Source organism: Chamaea fasciata, unplaced genomic scaffold (genome assembly GCF_029207755.1).
Source record: "Chamaea fasciata isolate MVZ Bird 193981 ecotype frontalis unplaced genomic scaffold, bChaFas1.0.hap1 SCAF_3, whole genome shotgun sequence".
NCBI lineage: Eukaryota > Metazoa > Chordata > Aves > Passeriformes > Sylviidae > Chamaea > Chamaea fasciata.
Window position 1 is genome coordinate 57278446 of NW_027094088.1, and position 19340 is coordinate 57297785.

The 19340-nt window shown below is 42.8% G+C and overlaps 1 protein-coding gene across 1 annotated transcript in view; it reads left to right on the forward strand.

Annotated features, from left to right (window-relative positions):
• The first annotated feature begins 10787 nt into the window (after window positions 1-10787).
• Window positions 10788-19340, forward strand: part of IGF2R (insulin like growth factor 2 receptor) — a 57031-nt gene continuing 48478 nt past the window's right edge. Inside the window, exons 1-2 of the mRNA XM_066179116.1 lie at window positions 10788-10897; window positions 18564-18697. Of these exons, the coding sequence (XP_066035213.1) occupies window positions 10791-10897; window positions 18564-18697 (241 nt within the window). The 5' untranslated portion in view covers window positions 10788-10790. The remainder of the gene's footprint in view (window positions 10898-18563; window positions 18698-19340) is intronic.

A 19340-nucleotide genomic window follows, 5' to 3' on the forward strand; every position in this document is an offset into this window, starting at 1 on the left:
CTTCTCCTTTGCTGAAAGATTGCCAGTCCTGGAATAAGAAAGATTGTAGGTTTAGACAGAGGACTGGATTGGAATTCATGTAGAGAAGAGATCTCAGAAGGATAAATGTTCTTTCTACGTGTGCCCGTCCCGTTCCTCCTTACGTTAAAGCGTTGCAATGTGTCATTGTAGAAAAGACTTGGGAGAAGGAAGAGGTTACTCCTACATCCTCCTGAGTCCCTCACTCCATCAAAACCTTTATCCAGACAAGTGGACAGCCCCTCCACTTGTCCCCGTTTTTGTCTTTGAAACTCTAGTCCCAGTCTTGTCACCTCTACTGGTTTGGGTGGTAGATGAGTGGAGTTTGCTTCTCTCTTAGGGCAGAGATCTCCTGTGCTGCTGGAATGACACATCAGCTGAGCTGCACCCCACTGTCGATGGGGAGTGCAGGATAGGGCAAGCAGGTCTGTGGACACCTTGTGAGGGAGGGCCATGGGCAAAAGTGAGTGAGATGTCCACATACATGTGTCATGTGTGTGTGCATGCAGCTGCTGAGGGCTGGGGGACTGTTGGGAAATTTCTCAATGCTGACAAATGCCATAGACTTAAATACTAGGGTAGATCTAGCCCCCACCAAAAAAACCCCAGACTTTCTTTTAAAGCTGTTTCCTACCCTTACCTCAAAACCCTTTACAATAATCACACAGAGAACCAGAGATAGGGGGAACATTGAAGAAAGCATTTTCAACACATGCTTCTGCTGTAACCATACAGGTAACCCAGTTCTCTCAGAGTGATTCAGGTGAGGCAAGGCATATGATTTACAGTGCTTAAACATATCCAGATTATTACAACAGGCTTGGGTTAAGGATCACTATGCTTGCAGCCAGGACAGTAGATCTGAAAGGCAATAACATGCAGCAGGGCAATCGGGATGCTTGTGAGCTGAATAGGTGCTCTAAGACTTTTAGCTTCTTTTCACCTGGCCATGCCTCCAAATGTTTCAGATTTTGGACAATGGTCCAAAGATCAGTTTACAGAGCAATGAAAATTAACACTCAGCATGAGATGAGCTTCCAGAAGGACAAATAAGAATGAGCATCTAACAGTTGAAAAATTATTAATATTTCCCAGTGGGTAGATAAAAATAACTTAGGGATGTTCTTTCTTCTTTATCATAGCACCTGGTGACTGTTCTCCATGCAGACAGGCTGCAATACAAGGGGAACTAATAAGCACATGATTCCATTATTAAAAAAAACAACAACCAAAAAAAAAAACCAAGACAGGGAAAATGTGACAATTTGTTGCACAACAAGGATGTGATTCTCCACCAGCTTGCATCTTTAAAATTATTTGCAACCCTGGGAGAGATTAAAATACCACTGTGCAGATCAGATGGTTTAAGCACTCTGTAGTGGTGCAGAACAGGAAAGGTTGTCTTGTGGGTACTACAAATACTAGCTATGGAGTTTAGAGATGTGGGTTCTATTTTAATACAGTATTGGCATCTAATTTTTCTGTGCCACTCTTTTCTGCTATAAAATGAGAGTTAAATTATTTTGCCTCCAGTGTTGTGCTTTATAGGCACTTCAGAACAGCAACTATCTCCTGGTTATCTCTTGTAATGTCTGGGGCAATAAGGATGTAATTTTGCTGTGCAGTCAAGACAAGCAATTATTCAGGAAAAGTAACTCCCAGTATAAAGCCTACTTTGTTAAAACTCTCTTTACCAGGCTTCTAATCAACTTGATACTAATGAATGTTGTGGGATGTGAAAGTATGTTTAGAAATACAAGGAGAGAAGTCACTTCCCTAGACACAGAAGAGTTTTTGCTCTTGTAGCTACCCCCTGAGTGGAGAGGATGATATAGGGCAGGCTGCTGTGTCAGGCCCAAAGTGATGTGATGAGTTTATACAGCAGTTTTCCTCTATAACTCACAGACTTTGTGAACAGTCCTTGGGACAAGAAGGGCAGAGAGTGAGGAACAAGATATTGCTCAGTTTACTCCTAGCCTGGAGCATACCCTGGGAAATCCTCTAAGGGAAGCTGAAATGCTTCCCAGTTGCACTGGTTGCCGCAAAAAACAAACCTTCCATTCCTAGCATGAGAACAATCCACAAGTCCACAGCATTCCCTGGCAAAATCCCTCATGTCACTTTGTGGAGTGAGGGTAAGACGGACAGTTCATTTGCAGAGTCCTCCAAAAAATCGAAATAGATTGTCTGGCTCCATATGGACCCCAGAGAGACTCCTCAAGTCCTCTCACTGTGACAGTACCAGGGACAGCATGATCCACACACTGGGTTTTACAAGCAGACATTGCAGTGATGATACTGGCCAGCAGAAAATATTCTCAGATGGTACCAGGTCAAGGGAGAGCAGAAAGTCAGTGTGAGCTTGTGTATTAGCTCACACCATACAATGCTGCCTGCCATTTGAGTGCCTGCTGCTTCTCTTCCCAACTCCATGCAGAAATAATTTATTACAATTATTAATAATTACTAATTTTAATAATTAGTAATAATCCACTACACAGGGTTTCTAGCTACCCATCCAACCAGAAAACCAACTTGCTTTCTATATGGTTGCCCAGGCACTTGCGTGATGTCTATGTGGAATTATTTTCTTTTCCAAGCCTAAAAGATGAAGCATCAGGATCCACATTCAAACAAAAGTATTATAGGTGCAAAACTTTGAATTCAAAGAAGAGGTACTGAGATAGCCTGCATGATTCTAATACTTCTTCCTTGAATATAGCCATTCCATTTTTAATTATATGATAGGTACCTATTTTTTTCTCCCAACACTCTTGCATCATTTAATACACAAGACTGGACCTGCTACTGGTTTAGTTAAGTATTTGCAGAGTCCTTGCTTCAGTTGTTTCAGAAATATGAAGGGTAGGAAAGGGAAGGGAGTGGCTGTGGCTGTATCCATTTGGCCCCAAATCCTGTCTCCAGCAGTGTTCACAAGCAGATGCCTATAGAGAAGGAACAGAGCAAAAACGTATCATGCTTCTTACTCATCCTCTCCAAGCCTTTAACAGCTATCAGCTCAGAAACACTTTGGTCTAGAAATGTTTACTCTTGGTAACTTTCAAGGCTCTTCAACAAAAACATCTGACCTCCATGAAAGCCATACGAGTTTTTGATGTCTTCAACACTTTCACAGAAGTATTTCATAGTTATTCTGAAGGATTGTCTTCAGGAATAAGAGAATGAAATTCTTACTTGGATTCCATCATTCTAACACCACTAAGCAAGATGCAATACAAAGCAACTAATTTTTTTCTCCTACAGCTGGACACAAAGTATCTGGAATTGGAGTAACTTTTAATTATTTATTTCTCCTGTTAAGGATTTGCTTTATAAAAAATGTTGCTCTTGAAAATGGGACATTATAGCAAATAAATAGGAATTCTCATGATAAAAGTTTTTCGAGGTAAAGAATAAATTAAAATATTTATAGAATCAGTATTTTTATGTATAGTCTACAAAGAGATGCAAAACTTAACAGCTATGTGCAGGAGATGGAGTGAACACCTTGGTGTCACTGTTCTATCTTAGAACAAAAACCCCATTTGCTAAAATGCATTAGGGAGGATGTTTTATATTTTATATTGTCTTTGGTCTATCTGAATTTATTTCTTAAGTGAAAGAGTGACATATGCGTTTCAGATATAACTTTTTATATATTATTTATAGGGAAAAATTTCTCTTTGTTACAAGTCAAGTATTTAAGATGAACACATATGCTAAGCTCAATGACTACATTCAATTATATACTACAGCAAAATGTAATTATTTTGTGAAAATAAATGTATACAACCAGTAATCTTTGTTTTGGCTAATTTTTTTTTTTTCTTTCTCTGTGCTTGGCCTGGAATGGACCTTCCCTTAGCCAGGGGACAGGCTGAGCCTGTCAGACCAGTGTCTGAACAGTAAACAACATCTCTGTTGTTAACCTCGGCCTGGCTGAGGTCCTCTGTAAATATAGGTCTGCTCTCTAACTCTATTCTTTATATTATCACCACTCTTTTGGTTCATTTTTCTGTTAGCATATATAGCATTTTAGTACAACACTGGCCTCTGCTTCTTAGCAGAATTCAGCATGGAGAAACTTTTCTCTCTTCTTTTCTGTTGTCTGGATTTATGGTCACCTCCCAAAGCATCATTCAGCACGTGGCATGTGCCACCCTGTGGGTTCTCCCTGGTTTAATCCCTGCGGCAGAAGACTTCAAGCCTACAGCAGAGCAATTTTAGCTCCTTGGGCAGACACAGGGAAATACATGCCATGCATCTCTCATCTCTCATCTCTCATCTCTCATCTCTCTTTCTATCCATCCTGAGTTTCCTACTGTGTACTCCACTCATACTTCCCTTCAGTTTCATCATTTGCACAAGTCTTGTAAAATTCTGCAAGGACTTGATGTCTCCTACCCTGTCTACTCAGAGTTACTCAGCCATCACATTCTTCTCTTGGCCATGCTCATGACACCGTGTCCCTCCTGTAGCACTGGGATAACAAAACACTGCCAAAAGGACTCAACAAGCTTTCAGCATCACTGCCCATCATCAAACAGTGTTAGTGTCCTCATTATTGCTTTGTGTGGAGCAGCAAGAAAGAAAAGACACAGAAAATCCTTCCAAGTAGTTTTATTGAAGGCTTCAAAGATGAATTCTAGCTCATGAGAAATCTCCAACACCTGTTTCAGAGAGCAGGCTCTGAGGCTCAAGCACACATTAGAACACTGAGAAGGTAAAAGTTAAGACAAATCATATACAGAGAAAACTATTTTCTCTCTTGTGTTGGATAAACCTTCTATCCTATTTTGGATGAGAACATACATGGTATTTCCTAATGTTACTTTATTTCAGCTACTAAGGAAACAACTGTCTGATAATATCAGCATTTATTACTAGCAATTTTCCCACTATGGTGTTTATTCACTCCAGTGAGGGTGAAGTGTATGATTTTCTTCCCCATTGTAATATTTATCATATCTTTAAACATCATGTCAGTACAGGAAAAAATGCCAGAAAACTCTTGAAGACAGCTGTCATTCCATGTCTATCTGATGCATATTTCTTAGCACATTCACTATCATATTTATACACTTTCTGTTCATTTTACTCTGGCTCTGACTAAAACAAGGCAAGGAAAATCTGGATTACTGCACTCATTCAGATGGCAATATTTACAGATCCAAAACTGTGCAGTATGGAGATATCCTTCTTGTTTTGTGATCCACATGTGCAACTTTTTTTTATGACCTAGTGGGAATCTCTAATTGAACCATTTATTCAATACTGTAATGGCTTACCTGGGCCTTCATGTATACACTGATACGTATTTTTGTCTATCCTATCTCCTTCAGTAACTTGTGAATATTAAACACCCAGGGCAATGTGGTGTCTATTATTTAAAAACCCTGATTGTTACTTTTTCTCTAAGTAAGTTAATATGTAAACTTCCTTCTTCTACTTTAGATACTTTAAAATGTTTTACAGATGAATGTAATGGAAATAAAACACATGCCTAGAAGAAGTTTAATACTAGCCTAAACCTATTTATGAATGTGGCTATAAAAACGAATATATATGCATAGACAGAATATAAAAATGTATCATCAGAATCTACCAATAAGTTCCAGCAATGCAGGGTGATAGAAGAATCATCTGAATAAAGTATACCACATATTTTAGTCCTCCACAAATAGTGCATTATGCAAGAAATTTCTTGCTCAGTTCTTTTCCCCTGAGAGGACTAGGTAGAAAGAAAATGTAGGATAAGCCCTGATGCTTTAAACAAAAGCAATTTGGTAATTTCTCTGCTGTGTATGAAGTTTGTTAATTTTTAAGTGTGATGCTGAAAATAGCATTTTGATTTCAGTGCCCTTTGGCTACATGGGAAAGACGAATTTCTTTTTCTTTGCAATTTCCCATTACTAAGAAACAGGAAAAATGCAGCAAAGTAGGAATTTATCAGCTACCTTGTAACAATCAAGAAGGAACAGATGACAATGTATTTCCTTACATAATACTACTGAATTAGGTGAAATAACTACGGAATTAGAAAAATAAATGTTGTCTATTGTCTTACAATAAAAATACAACATGATGGAGCAGTAGGACTTCCAAATGATTAATTTTTCCACTTCAGCTCTGCACGAGATATCTGCAGGTTTTTGCCATGGTAAAAAAAGTGGTCTTTACATATCTTCTACCAGTTTGAACTTCTTCCAGCCAAGGATCCACAGCTGTTTTCAGCTAAACTTGGTTTAAACTTTTAGCCAATACTAGGCTAGTGTTGTGGTTTAGACCCAGCTGGCAAGCAAGCCCCGTGAGCCGCTTGCTCACTCCCCTCCAGGGGGATGCAGGAGAAACTGAAAGGGTAAAAGTGAGAAAACCTGTAGGCTGAGATAAAGACAGGCAGGCAGGTGTTCAGCCATCCCCAGGAAAGCAAGGCTTCATCATGTGCAACAGTGACTTGGGAAAACAAACACTGTCACCCTAAACATCCCCTCCTTCCTCCTTCTTCCCCCAGCCCTACAAGCAAGCATGATGCTGTATGATGTGGGATATCCCTGTGGTCAGTTGGGGTTGGCTGTCCCAGGTGTCCCCCCGAAAGCCTTGTGCACCCCTACCCTCCCATTGTGGGGGGGGGGGGGGGGGGTTTGAAAGGCAGAAAAGACCTTGATGCTATGTAAGCCCTGCTCAGCAATAACCAAAACATCTCTGTATTATCAACACCAACCTTCTAAGCCACAGCACAAAACAGTGCCCTTTTCAGTGCAAACACCGAGTTCAGCACGTAAAGGACCTTCCCAACAGGACAAAGATTTCACATAAAGTCAAAGCATTCAGACAAAGTCGATGTTCTTTTACAGTATCATTGAACAGCACCATCTAGATTAGGAAATGTCATTAATTATCTCTCTAAATGCATTGGGAAGCCTAAACCTAAGTCTGCAAAACAAGGTCACCAGGGACTGTTTTCCTCAACAGGAATAGTTATAAAGCAGGATAACTCATCACAACAAATCAGAAGGTAGGTCTTATCAAGAGCTTGCCTTTAAAAATGGTAAGGAGAGTAGCCATAGAACAGAAAGAAGTAGAAAGCGTTAGAGAAAGGGTGAAAGACTGAACAAGCAGCAAAAAGAGTAAGGAGCATTCCGAAGTAATGGCAATGGTAGTCATATTAGGAAGACTGAAGTACAGTATAGCAAGGAAGAGAACAGGAAAGAAAAGGAAACTACCCAGTGAGTGGCACATCTGTGCTTTCTGAAAAACTGTGCAGCTCCATGGAAAAGCCTTATGAAGTTTCCATGAAGTATAAAAGCAATTACTTTAACATAATGTAGCTTACAGACAGATAGAAACAAACTGTCCAGACCTCACTGGAGAAGGAATTTCCCACAATCAACTGTAAAAACAGCTCTGGATGCCAATTTTTTTTTTTTCTATTACTGAAAAAAAAAGAGACCAGATGTGAGTGTTAAAGGGAACTGAGTAACAGTAAAAGTGAGCTGCCTCTCAGCCAGCCTGACCTGCACAGCTGATGCTGGCCACATGAAGCAAGATTGTGAGTCAGAAGAAGAAGAAATGATGCGACATTTGACACCTGGCCAGATGAAAAGAAGAATCCTGGAGGACCTGTGCATCCATCACTTACTCATGACACTGAAAGCCATCCATAACATGGAAATTACAGCATGACTTTCAGAATTGGGATTTACTCCACATAACTAGCAGGCATCGTGCTGAACTTCTCCTGAGGGAAAGAAAAGGTAAGATTAAGACAGTTACATAATTTCAGAATATTTTAACTCTGCCATGGTACACGGTTAGCTGAGATGATAGCATGATTAAGCACAGGAAGAAGTATTTATGCTATTATTTATAAAGGATACTCAGAATGTCATATTCCTATGGGCTATTTGCAAAACAAAATTTTTGTATCCTAAAAGTTTAGGATACAAAAATGACTGACACATAGCTCCTGACAATTTCTTTGCATGTAGCTAGCTTTAAGCATGGCAGAAAATCCATGAATCTTGAGAGAACTACTGCATCCACCAGATTAAATCGTTAAGGAAAAAACGTAGTAAATGGAAACAGTCACATGATTGGAATTTGCAAACTTTTACTTCATTTTATTTTAAAGGCATTTGCACTTCCATTGTGTATTTCAGTATTTCTGCAGCACTCTTGCTGTGTTGCAACATTGGTAGGTTGATGCTTATGTATTAGCACAGAAAATGAAAGGAGAATTTCTGGTTTGTTCCTTTTCCTTTCTAACTGGGATTTTTCCCCCAGATATTTCAATTTCTTTCCTTCTTGCTAGGTAGCTATTCACATACTTTTCTCTGTATGTAAAGAAACTGCACTGAAGTCTTGGGCAAACAGTGTAAATACAGAGGCCTAAGCATTCATAGCAGTACAAAGAGTGAAGAACGCCACTCTAAACTTCTTCATTCTTTTGTCAGTAAACAACTTTGAGTTAGCTTTTACCAGATAACTGAAATTAACTGTTTCTGCACTGCCAGGCCCTGACACTGCAATATTTATATATATTCTTATTGTTACCAAGGTGAGCTGTCACATTTCCAGTGGAGTCACTCAGGTATTTAAATCCACACAAAGAACATTTCAGAAAATTCCAGAAACCTGGGCAGCTACTAAGATCAGCAGCTCCAGAATATCTGCCTGCTCTGCTGTCTGCAGTGAATTTCCTGGCTGATACATTTTTAATTCAAGCAGAGACAGGATTTCCACCAAGTCTTTTCAATTTGCACTGCTCTGTGTAAAGTGAGTGAGCAGCAGAGTTTAAGAAACATTAAGTACAGAAATAACAGACTTGGTATTCTTTTTGTCAACTGCTTTTGTCTTTTTGAGGCTTTGAGCTGGTGTCATACAGCTTCTCTTTAAACTATACTGGAGTCTTGAAAGCAGACAACAGGGATTCTTGGGCAATCACATTTGGAACTTCCAGGAATCCACTAAAGGTCAAAACAAAAGACAAAGAATTGACAATAATCCATTATATTGTAGTAGGAAACTGTAGAGGACAATAGCATTTACTCAGTCCCTTTTATTAATTCTTTTTCTGAAGTTCCTCTGGAGGAACTGGAGCTGGGGATGGTGTTTGTGCAGCTATGCAGTGAGCCAAGTAAGTCAGGTGACAGGTACAGCTGCAAACTTGCATAAAACAATTGGAATAGTATGTCAGCTTTCAGCCAGAGCAGCATCTTTAGCCAGCTGACTGCCCTGCAGCAGAACTACCATGCAGTAGTAATGCCTATAATGCCACCATAAAGGTGGGCTGTATCTGAGAGAAAAGAGAGGAAAAGGAGATCACAGCAGCCTGGAATCAGGCTGAACTGCCAGAGAGGAAGGTCTTCAGTGCCGTCTCATTCTCATGGATGCTGGGGAATGGGGCAAGAAAAACTATTTCATTTGCAGGCCTTTTCCATTTGGGTGTTTTGTTTTTTGTTTGTTTTTTTTTTTTTTTTTCCCTTTTTTTTTCTTTTTGGGGCAAATGGCTTTTGGAAAACATTCATAAGAGAACAGGATTTCTTCACACAAGACAGCTGTCTGTTTAATGAGTGTGATTTTTAGTGTTCTTTCTCTCTTCCACCCTTGTGCCTCTTATCACTCTCAAAGGTGCTTTCCTTCTTAACTGCACTTTCATAAAAACTTACTCCTAATTAATGACCTCTTTAGAGTTGCAGTTAAAATTTGCTAAATTCTGGAAATAATTATGCAAGCTCCAGGCTGGATTGCTTTTCTCTGTAGGCCAGGAAGCAGTGGAGGTAGGACAGAGTGTGTTCCACTTCCTCCTGACAAGGCTGCTGCCTTGTGCAAGCCTCCCCTCGTGCCCTCTGTTTGAAATGGGGGTAATTTCTACACCACACCAGCTTCCCTGCTGCAGTAATAATTCTTGCAGCCAGACAACCAGCAACAACACTGTCATTGCCTCCTCAGTCTTTATCCCTAACGGGTTTAGTTTCCTATCTCTCACAAGATTTCACTGCACATTTCAAAAAATTTATTTAAAACCCCACTTCATATTTTCCAATCAGTCTTTTGTTGACTCAGCCACCAAGCCACAGAATCACAGAATGGGTCAGGTCAGGAAGAACCACAGTGGGTCATCTGGTCCGACCTCCCTGCTCAAGCACAGGGCACAGGATTGTGTTTTTGAGTATCTCCAGTGAGGGAGACTCCACAACCTCTCTGGGCAACCTGTTCCAGTGCGTGGTCACCCGCACAGTAAAGTTGTTCTTCCTCGTGTTCAGCTGGAATTTCCTGTGCATCACTTTCTGCCCGTTGCCTCTTGTCCTATTACTTGGCACCATCACGGGGATCCTGGAAAACAACCTCTTGATACTCCCCCTTCCGATACTTATAGACACTGACGAGGTCTCTTCTCCAGGCCCAGCTCCCCCAACCTGTCCTTGTTAAGAGTCGCTCCGGTCCCTTCATCTCTGTTGCCCTCCGCAGGCAGTGCGCCCCTCGGGCCGAGCCCCCGCGCACCTCAGCCGGCTGGACAGCAGCCCCGGGGACAGGGGTGCCGCGGGTGGCGGTGTCGCGGTGTCGGGCTGGGGCGGTGGGGCGGTGTCGCGATGTGGCGGTGTCGCCTCACGGGCCGCTGGGTGATGCGGGGCGGCGCCGCGGGGGGCGAGGGGCGCATCACGTGAGCGCCGTGCCCGCACATGGCGGCGGTCACCTGAGCGGGGCGGGAGCGCGCGGCGGTCACATGACGCGCCGCCGGCGCCGCCTGACGTCCTGGGGCAGCCCGGCCCATGGCGCCCATGGCCTCGCTGCTGCTCGGCGCCCTCCTGGCGCTGCTCCCCCTGGCCGGGGCGGCCGCCGCCGCCGCGCTCCCCGACTCCTACCAGGCCCTGTGCAGGTGGGCGGGCGCTGGGACGCGATGGGGTGGCTGGAGAAGGGCTGTACCGGCGGGCACGGGGAGGGCGGGGGTGTCTCTCGGTGCCCGTGCCGCTCCTGCCCGCCGCGGGAGCGCAGCGCCGGGGCTCGGCAGCGCGGGCCCGCTCGCCCGGGCTCTTGGTCGCTCGTTCCGGGACGGGTCAGGCCGGGGATCTCCGGGCAAAGCGGCGGCCGTCTCCCCGGGCGTGAGGCCGAGGCTGCTCCATGGCGAAGGCGCAGCCGGGCTGGGAGCCTGGAGGGGCCGGTGCCCCCCGGGACCGCTCTGCGGGGATCTCCGCACACACGGGAGACCTGCGGGGGAGAGCGTGAGTGGACTGGCTCTGTTCAAGCCGCCTGTGGTCGGTCTAGTCTGAAAAACACCAAGTGGCGTTGGTTTGGAAGCGATGTCTCTTGAGAGTTGGCTTCTTGCTAAGGGTATCACCGTGTGCCATTCAGTTACTTACAGGGGAGTTAAGAGAGCTTTGGGAAACTTAGCACGTGGAGATGTCACCATTATTCATGTCTCGGCATTTTTCTACTGCAGTTTTAGCCGTGAATTTAGTCTAGCAGCAATATCTTGCCAGTCTTAATTTCTTAGTTATTTAGCCAGAATATGCAGGGTATGTACAAGAACACATTATTTCAGTCAATGTCACTGCGAAGGCACCCGTGTAGCAGAGTGAACGTAGCGCTAAGGGCAGAGGTTGGATCGATGGGGGAATGGGCTGTCCACCTGGCAGAATCTGGGATGTGCTGTTGTTAAAATACGAAAAAGGGGGGAAAAATGTGTGTTGGCTTGCAAGAATAACCCGTGAGGGTGGCAAAAATTGGTTTTGTGGTTTTGTCAGATGACCACTCTAATTGCAGAATTGAGAGACTGTCATGTAGCTTCTGGAGGGAATTTAGCTACTCTGATGAGTGATTTTGTTGGGTGTTCTTTTTTTTTTTTTTTTTTTTTTTTTTTTTTTTTTACACCCCCTGTCCCTAAATGGTTTGACTGTCAACCAGTTCCTACTCTGAGGGTAATGTTAAGTCCTGTCAATGTCTGTTTGTTGTGTGTCTGTGACTAGAGGAATATTTGAGAGTGCTGTGGAGAGACATGCAGTCTTATTTCGGATGCAAATTACCTAAGCTGGTTTCATTTTGTTGCTGGCAAGTGAAATTAATTTGCACGTAGATAGCACAATCAGCAGGTTTCCTTTTAAGATGGACTGCTTCAAGAACATGTATTTGCTGGTGTGTCATGGTGGGGAAAAAACTGCTTTGAAGGACTTATGTCCAGTTGTCCATAATGGGTAAAAGAAAAACTAGGAAGTTGTGGTCTCATAGGTGGGAAGTCCCCATGGAGTTCAGTGGTAAAGTTTCTTCTTGGGTACAGTTGCCAAAAAACTACACCAGGTGAGGGATGATGCAGGCAATGCAAACACAGTCCTGGTGGATTTCTCAGCCAAAAGTTACAATGTCAGCGTGCAGAACAACTCCCTGACCGACCTATTTTTGAACTGGCTTAAAACAAGGTTTTTATTTGTTTTACAGCTGTTAAGAAAACAGCGACCTGGGTTTTGTGTGCTGTAACAGGGCTGGTGAAACTGCAGCAGCTGTTGTGTCTGGTGGGCAAAGAAGGAAATTGCTGGGGGTTGGAAGAGGCACTGGCTCTGCTTTAAGTAAGAGTAGGAAAGCTGTTTTGCAGGGAGGAGGAAAGGTGTCAAAACTGTTTTGCGCAAGAACTGTGGCATGAGGCTACTTAAACTTGAGTTGGAGGTTTTCATTGTTTGTTTTGTGTAGCCTTACTGCTGGTATGCTTGGATGGTCTCGTGAAAGAAGAAAAGTTTTCATTCTCTGAAACTTTGTCTAATGGCACGGTTTCAGTCACTGATTTTGTTATGCTTTCTCCTTTGTTCTTGTGTGCTCCGACAGCTGACTGTGGCTGTCATGTGACTTGCAGTTGGAGTTCTTTTTTTGTCGTCTTTGTAGAGGTTTCTCCAGGGCTGCTGCAGTACCTGGGAAAGAATACAAGGAACTGAATGGATATGGGAAGTTACTGGCCACTTTGGTCTCTCCCAGTTTTTCTTCTTTCCCTTGTATCTTTCACGTTACAATACAGAAAAAAATCTGGAATTAGAGTTAATTTTGTGACGTGTTATTTAGATCCATCTATTTCAAAAGAAATCTTGACAGTTTGGGTTCACCTTCCACATAACACTGCAAAAGTTGCTGTGTAACTTTCCTTTCTTTCTGAAAAAATACAGAATATGTTTTGAGTGTGATGGTAGAGCAGCAAATACAAACTGCCTCCTGCTGTTTTGCCTGAAAATCTGTACTGGGTGAGAGATGATTTAATGACCGGTGATGTTTTTGCCCCTTGCAAGGACAGGAGCTGGTGCATGACTTCAGTGAGTTTTAGACTTGTGGATGTAAGGGCATCTCAAACTGCTGTACAACACAGGATTGCTTTACACAGACTTCAGATTTTGGGGTTGTAAGTCAATTCTATTTTATGCTAAATGCATAGTTTTTAATAACACAACTCCTGCAGCTGACTGTACCTACACTTCTGTTCATTCAGAACACTGTCTTTTCAGCCTTTGTTGTGAAACCACGACTGTGCTCATCTGTGCTGCTAGAAACCCTTGAAACCCCAAGTGTTCTGCTTGGCCTCGGTGAAGAAGCACATGCTGAGTACAGAGAGGTGACCTTTGGGTGCACTCATTCAGCTCTGTTAAGTGCTTTGACATATTTAAGTGGGAGATGTCATAAATAAGATCTTACTGGACTTACATACCGATGTGAATGGTTGTGTCACGTGCCTGGGAAGCTGCCATTGTAATGTCTGAATGTGATTTTTCAGCCACTCCTACAGCTCTTGTGCACTTAAACTTCAGACTGCTACCCTTTTTCTTAAGCATTCTGTAAAATTGTGTAGTAGATGTGGTTTAGAATGCAGCATGAAAGACCTAATGTCTTCTGGATGCAAAAAGCAGAAGAGCTTGTGGTGTAGCTGTAAGGCTGTCATGCGTGATGCACACACAAGAAAACTTGCCTGAAGATACGCAGTGTGCATGGTAGTTGGAAAAGGGGACGGGTGAGCTAGAGCAGAATTAAGCATGGGTAGGGATGCATTAAAAAACTCTTGAGGCATAGTGATGACTGTACTTTGTGCTGTTCAAGCTCTCATTTTCTGTAAGGAGAGCTTGCTTTGTCATTGACATTTCTTTACTATACACATTTGTGTGAAAATGGAAGTCACATCTAATAGTGATTTCAGTGGCAAGTGATGCTCAAGCTTCAAATTTACAGTGGCCATCCTGGAAATTATTCCTGATCTTGTCTGCTCGAGATTGTGCTGGTTGAAACTGCTGGTAAAGAGCTTTGGGTGCTCATTTAATCTCTGCAGTGTTCTGATGGCTGAGAAGCATCTGGGCACAAAATCGTGCGGGTTCGTAATCACATGTGGATCTGCTTTCCAGCTCCGTGGTTGTACGTTGCCTTGTCTCTCTGCCAGGTCATCTGTATCACAGCCCCTCGGCAAAACGAGCTATTTCAGTGCATTCCCCAGAGAGGAAACGCATGATTCTTTGCTTTACTGTGCATTACAGCTGTTTGGAGCCGGGTGCACTGTTCTTCCCAGCAGTCATCCCTCGGGTAACAGTCTAAGAACCAAAAAGTTTGAACTATTGTTGGGGGTTGGTGGCAGTAGTCTCTCTGGTGCTCTGCTGATTTGAAGTGGTTCCCTAGTGCTCAGACCTCAAAGAGGCTCTGGCGTTGGGATGCACGTGCTGTGATGGGTGTTAGCCTTCTGCACCTTACTTGACTTCAGTGCCTCAGCTTCTCACCACAAAGTAAACCAGGCTTACTTTTCCCTTTCTCATGTTATTTTTTTCATATTGCTTCTTTGCTTTGTTTAAAAAAAAAAGCAGAGCTCTCTTTGATGTTGCAGCTTGCTGAAAAGTAGATTAATTTTCTTTTTCATTTAATTGCTTCAGTGTCTCAAAAACAATCTTATATAACAAGAAAGGCTGACCTGCAGGCGAGATTATTCCCAATAACTCGTTTGGACCTTGCTTGCACAACTGCTTTTGACAGTGGTCTGAGTTGGCCCTGCCTCCTTCTGTGCCTCCCACTGCTGGTGCATGGCCAGAAACCACCGTGAGCCAGACGGGGAGCTGGCCAGGCTCAGTCCCCCCTCCACACACATCCACATGCACCTGTTGTTTTTGCTGAGTTAATTTTGAGAGAGGACAGTCCCTGGGCCCAGCTTGTGTCAGGTGCTTGGGCCAGCAGCACTGGCCGGAGACAGGAGAGCCTGCCCTGGGGGGATTGATGTGGGTGTATGTTTCATCCCTTTAATTGTGGGACAGTTCACAGTTGGTTTATCAGAAAACAAGCATTGTGTTGTGGTTTCAGCAAAAATAACTCTTTGACAGTTTTATTCAGGACAGACATGTTTGAGCCCCGACCTTGAACTGCTCCAGAAATGACTGTTTGAATGGTTTAATCTGTGAGGCAGCATCTGTACTGAGCCCCCTGAATTGGAGGATACATCACACCCCACCCCACGATCATGGCTTACTTTTTAAAGGTAGTGATATAACAGCTCCCTAAACTAGCTCAACTGCATTGAAGCAGGATAACTTAAGCCCTTCAAACAAGATAACTTCATCTGGCCCTGGCAAAGAGGTGATTAAATCAGGCATTGCCACTGGTGGAGGTGAGTGCTGAGCAAGCTGGAGGAAGCCAGTCCATGTGACTCACGTGGTTAGGATGGGCAATGTGATTGCCAACAGGTTGTTTCCATTATGGATTGCAGTAAGAGAGGTCAGCTTGTATCTTACTGGAAAGTAGAGCACATGCAACTTGAAGGTACTGATTTAGTGTCAGGAGTCTTACTTGTTGAGAATTAATTCTTGCTTTTACTGTGAAAGTACTTTTCATCTCTCTGAGAACAGCTGCTTAGGCTACATTCAGGCTGCTGTTACTCACAACGAATAAATCCCACCTTGCTCCTCCCACACATTAAAAAAGATAGAAGTCTCTGTAACATCCATGAAAGTAATACTACTCTGAAACTGCACTAGATTTTCACTTCTGTGTGCCCCTGAAGTTGTGGTTTGGAACATGATTGAACATTGGATTTCATATTTCTTTTGTGCAGACTGTTTTGAAGGATTCCTCCACTTTCCCTGTCCAGGGGCCTGTGACAGGGCAGAGGGAAGGTCTGGCTTCAGTGTCTGCTTTGCTTCTGTTCTGTAAGCTGCTCATCTTGTTTCTCTTTTGCTTCTGGCCTGTGGGTGAACTGACTTGAAGATGCTGATTTCCTCTATTTCATAACACGGATCTGGGAAAGCAAAACCTTAATCTCTGAGTGATAATTCTGTTGTGTGAAGGACTTAAATTCTTGTTCCATTCACAAACAGATTTTAACTTGTAAGGTCTCTATAAAAACCGACAACACACTGAAGAACACCCTAGCTTGATCAAAAACTTTGTACCATCGTATTGTATGTTACCTTTTTGTTGTCTTCCAAAGCCAGTTAAAAAAAAAAAAAAAGTACCGGAGCCCTTGGAAAATTTTCAGTTCTCAGTTTGAGAAATGCTAACTTTCTGGGGCTTCATTGTGAAGAAATTTGGTTTGGTTTGAAAGGCATTTTCTCCTGGATGTAAAACCAGCTTTGGTTTTAATCTCTAGCTGTTTTCAGAGCCCTTGAAGATAGTCAGGTTCTTCTAACTTCTTTTTTGTGAGTTGAGAAGCTTTATTTCATTGCTGAAGTTTTGTTATTCTGTACTGTAGCTAAATTCTCATCATCCTCCTGCATCAATATTGCCTTTATCTACTTTGGAAATGCAACAGACTAGCTGAGAGAATTAATCAGTATGATTGTAAAAGGTCATGTCCGCCTGCTTATGAGGAAAGAATAATGGCAAGTATTTGTCTAGGATTGAGACACAGTCCTTGAATACATACTTCTGTTGGTGTTTTGGGTATGACTCAATACCTGGCAAGTTATTTTTGACCCTTATATTAGAATATAAAGCCTCAAATATAATAATATACTAATATAAAAAGATTTTCTTTGTTTTTTGAGTTCACAGAGAATGCTCTTGTATTTGTCCCTAAGTTGTTCCAGCCATTAAGGGTCTGAAAGGAACATGGCTGCTGTAGTACAGGGAATCCAAGAGCCCTGTAGCCAGTAATTGAAATGGAAAAGTATGTGATATCTTACTGCTGGCTCTTTGATTTGATGTGGGATGCACTGGGTTTGAGAGGAATTCTCAGAGGATTTAAAATAAAGAATAAAGTAGCTGAACTGCTGTTGCCCCTTTCTCATCCATGGACTAGAGTTCAGAGCTGAACAGGAATGGTTTCTCCTCCTGGGGGGATCTGGAGTATGATAATGCTGAGTGGTGCAACACATATGACCTAGAGACTAAGGCAAACAAACCTGATGGGTGAAGCTTCTTATCAGCTGAGATTTGTGCATTAAGACAAGTGCTTCTGTGGGTCAAATAGGTGCAGTAAATTTTGTAAGTTCTAAATAACAGTAATGCCTAGTAAGTCCCTGTGGTGTCCTCAGTTTTCTGCTGTGTTGATGAGTCTGTATTAATCCTACTGAAATTTCCACTTGGAGTGGAAAGGCAGCTGAGGAATCTGTTATGTTGCAAAAATCAAATGTCCAGAGGATGCAGGCTGCTGCCAGTGCCAGAAGAGGGGTAGCTGAGCCAAGGTGATGGCAAACATTTATTGAGTTGTGCTTTTTTAACAGAGCTTGGCCAGAGTGCCCTGATAGTAAGCCAGGCTGTCTAAAGAGCTCCTGGCTCTAAACTGGATGACCTGGGCCTGCCTCAAAACTGAGCAGTGCTGTGTCATGCAACTGACCACATTGCACTGCAGTCATGCTGCCTGCTGTGAGGGGAAGGAATCTTTGCTCTGCCTCTGAACTGTGCTGCATTTGATTTTTTTTTTCTGCTGTTACTCGGATTTATTCCCAGTTATATTTAACCTGAACTTCATGTTCCTTTTCCAGTTTTTAGACAGCTGGCTTTCTGATATGCCTGTAGCTCGGTAGTGTGATCTTTCACTTAGTGCCTTGAGGATAGCTCTGCTTGGTTTCCAGCTTCTGACATATATATAATGCCTAAAGGTGCAGCTAGGCCCTAATAAGCACTGTTAGCATCTTTTGGTCTGACTACTCTAAGACTCTCAGCCCCAATTTTGACCCTGAAGCTGGTTTGCTCTAGTGCTCCATTCCATTTAGACTTAGCACTTCTACCACTGTTGTTGGGCAGAACACTAAGGTGCAGTAAGTGTCCAGCCTGCCAAAGACATCTGAGAAATTTATCAGGCTGTCAAGGATAGCATATCACAGGTGATGATCCTTCGGGTGGCCTTTACAGAGGTTTGATGGGGAAGAATGGATAATTGGATGTTCAAGAAAGGGAAAAATGGACTCGATGTTACATTCCACAAGTGGTTAAATCTGTTTTGCTCTTAGCCCCAACAAAATAGCAAGTATTTCTGGTATTTACAAATATAGAACACGAATAGGAATTTAAGTTAGTGGTACTCTTAAACTTGGTTATTTCAGGGTCTGGTATCTAGATGATATGCAGACAATTTGAATACCAACTGACAGGCATTTTTGTCTTTTCAGTTACACTTGGGAAGCAATTGATGCAGACAAGGAGGTGCTTTATAAAATAAATTTCTGTTCTGGTGTTGAAGAGTGTGGAAGGACAAGTGCAGTCTGTGCATATGACATCAAGAAGAATACCCATCTGTCTGTAGGTAAGTAAACAAGTGTCTTGTTGGTAGTTCAGAGCCATGTTAATGGATGGTCTTATAACTATTGCAAAGTTTGATGTGTAAGCAAAGATCCCCCCCCCGGTTTGGAACTATGTAAAACTTTGTTTTGTTGCAGATTTTCTAGGCAGATTTGGTAAAACGTGATCTGATTGTAGATGATGACTTTATGGGGCAGTGAAGTGTATCTTATGCTCTAGTTAACTGTAATCTAGTGGGAAAGTATGCAAGGCAACCTCCAATAGAATAAGTTCATCTACCTGTGGTAGGACATGGGCTGTGCACAACTTGGTAAATACTGAAGACAGGACAGAGCTTGAGTGACAGCTCTGAAGTGTCTTCAGCCTAGCCTGATGTAATATCGGGTCTTTGTTCAGAGGCAGGTTACTCTCTGTAAGGCAGCCTTAGGAGTATTGCTAAGGGTCTAGGGTGGTGTCTTCATGTTGTTCCGCACAGAAAGGAAGTTAATTACATGCAGTTCTCTGGTGTGGTCACACTTGTCAAATCTGGTGACGGCTTCAGCAGTTCACAGATATCTTTGGTATTCTGAGGAGAGGAGGACTTGTTCTTGCTGATCTAAATATGAAACTGGTGTATTCCTATAAACATATACATGATTTCATCAGTC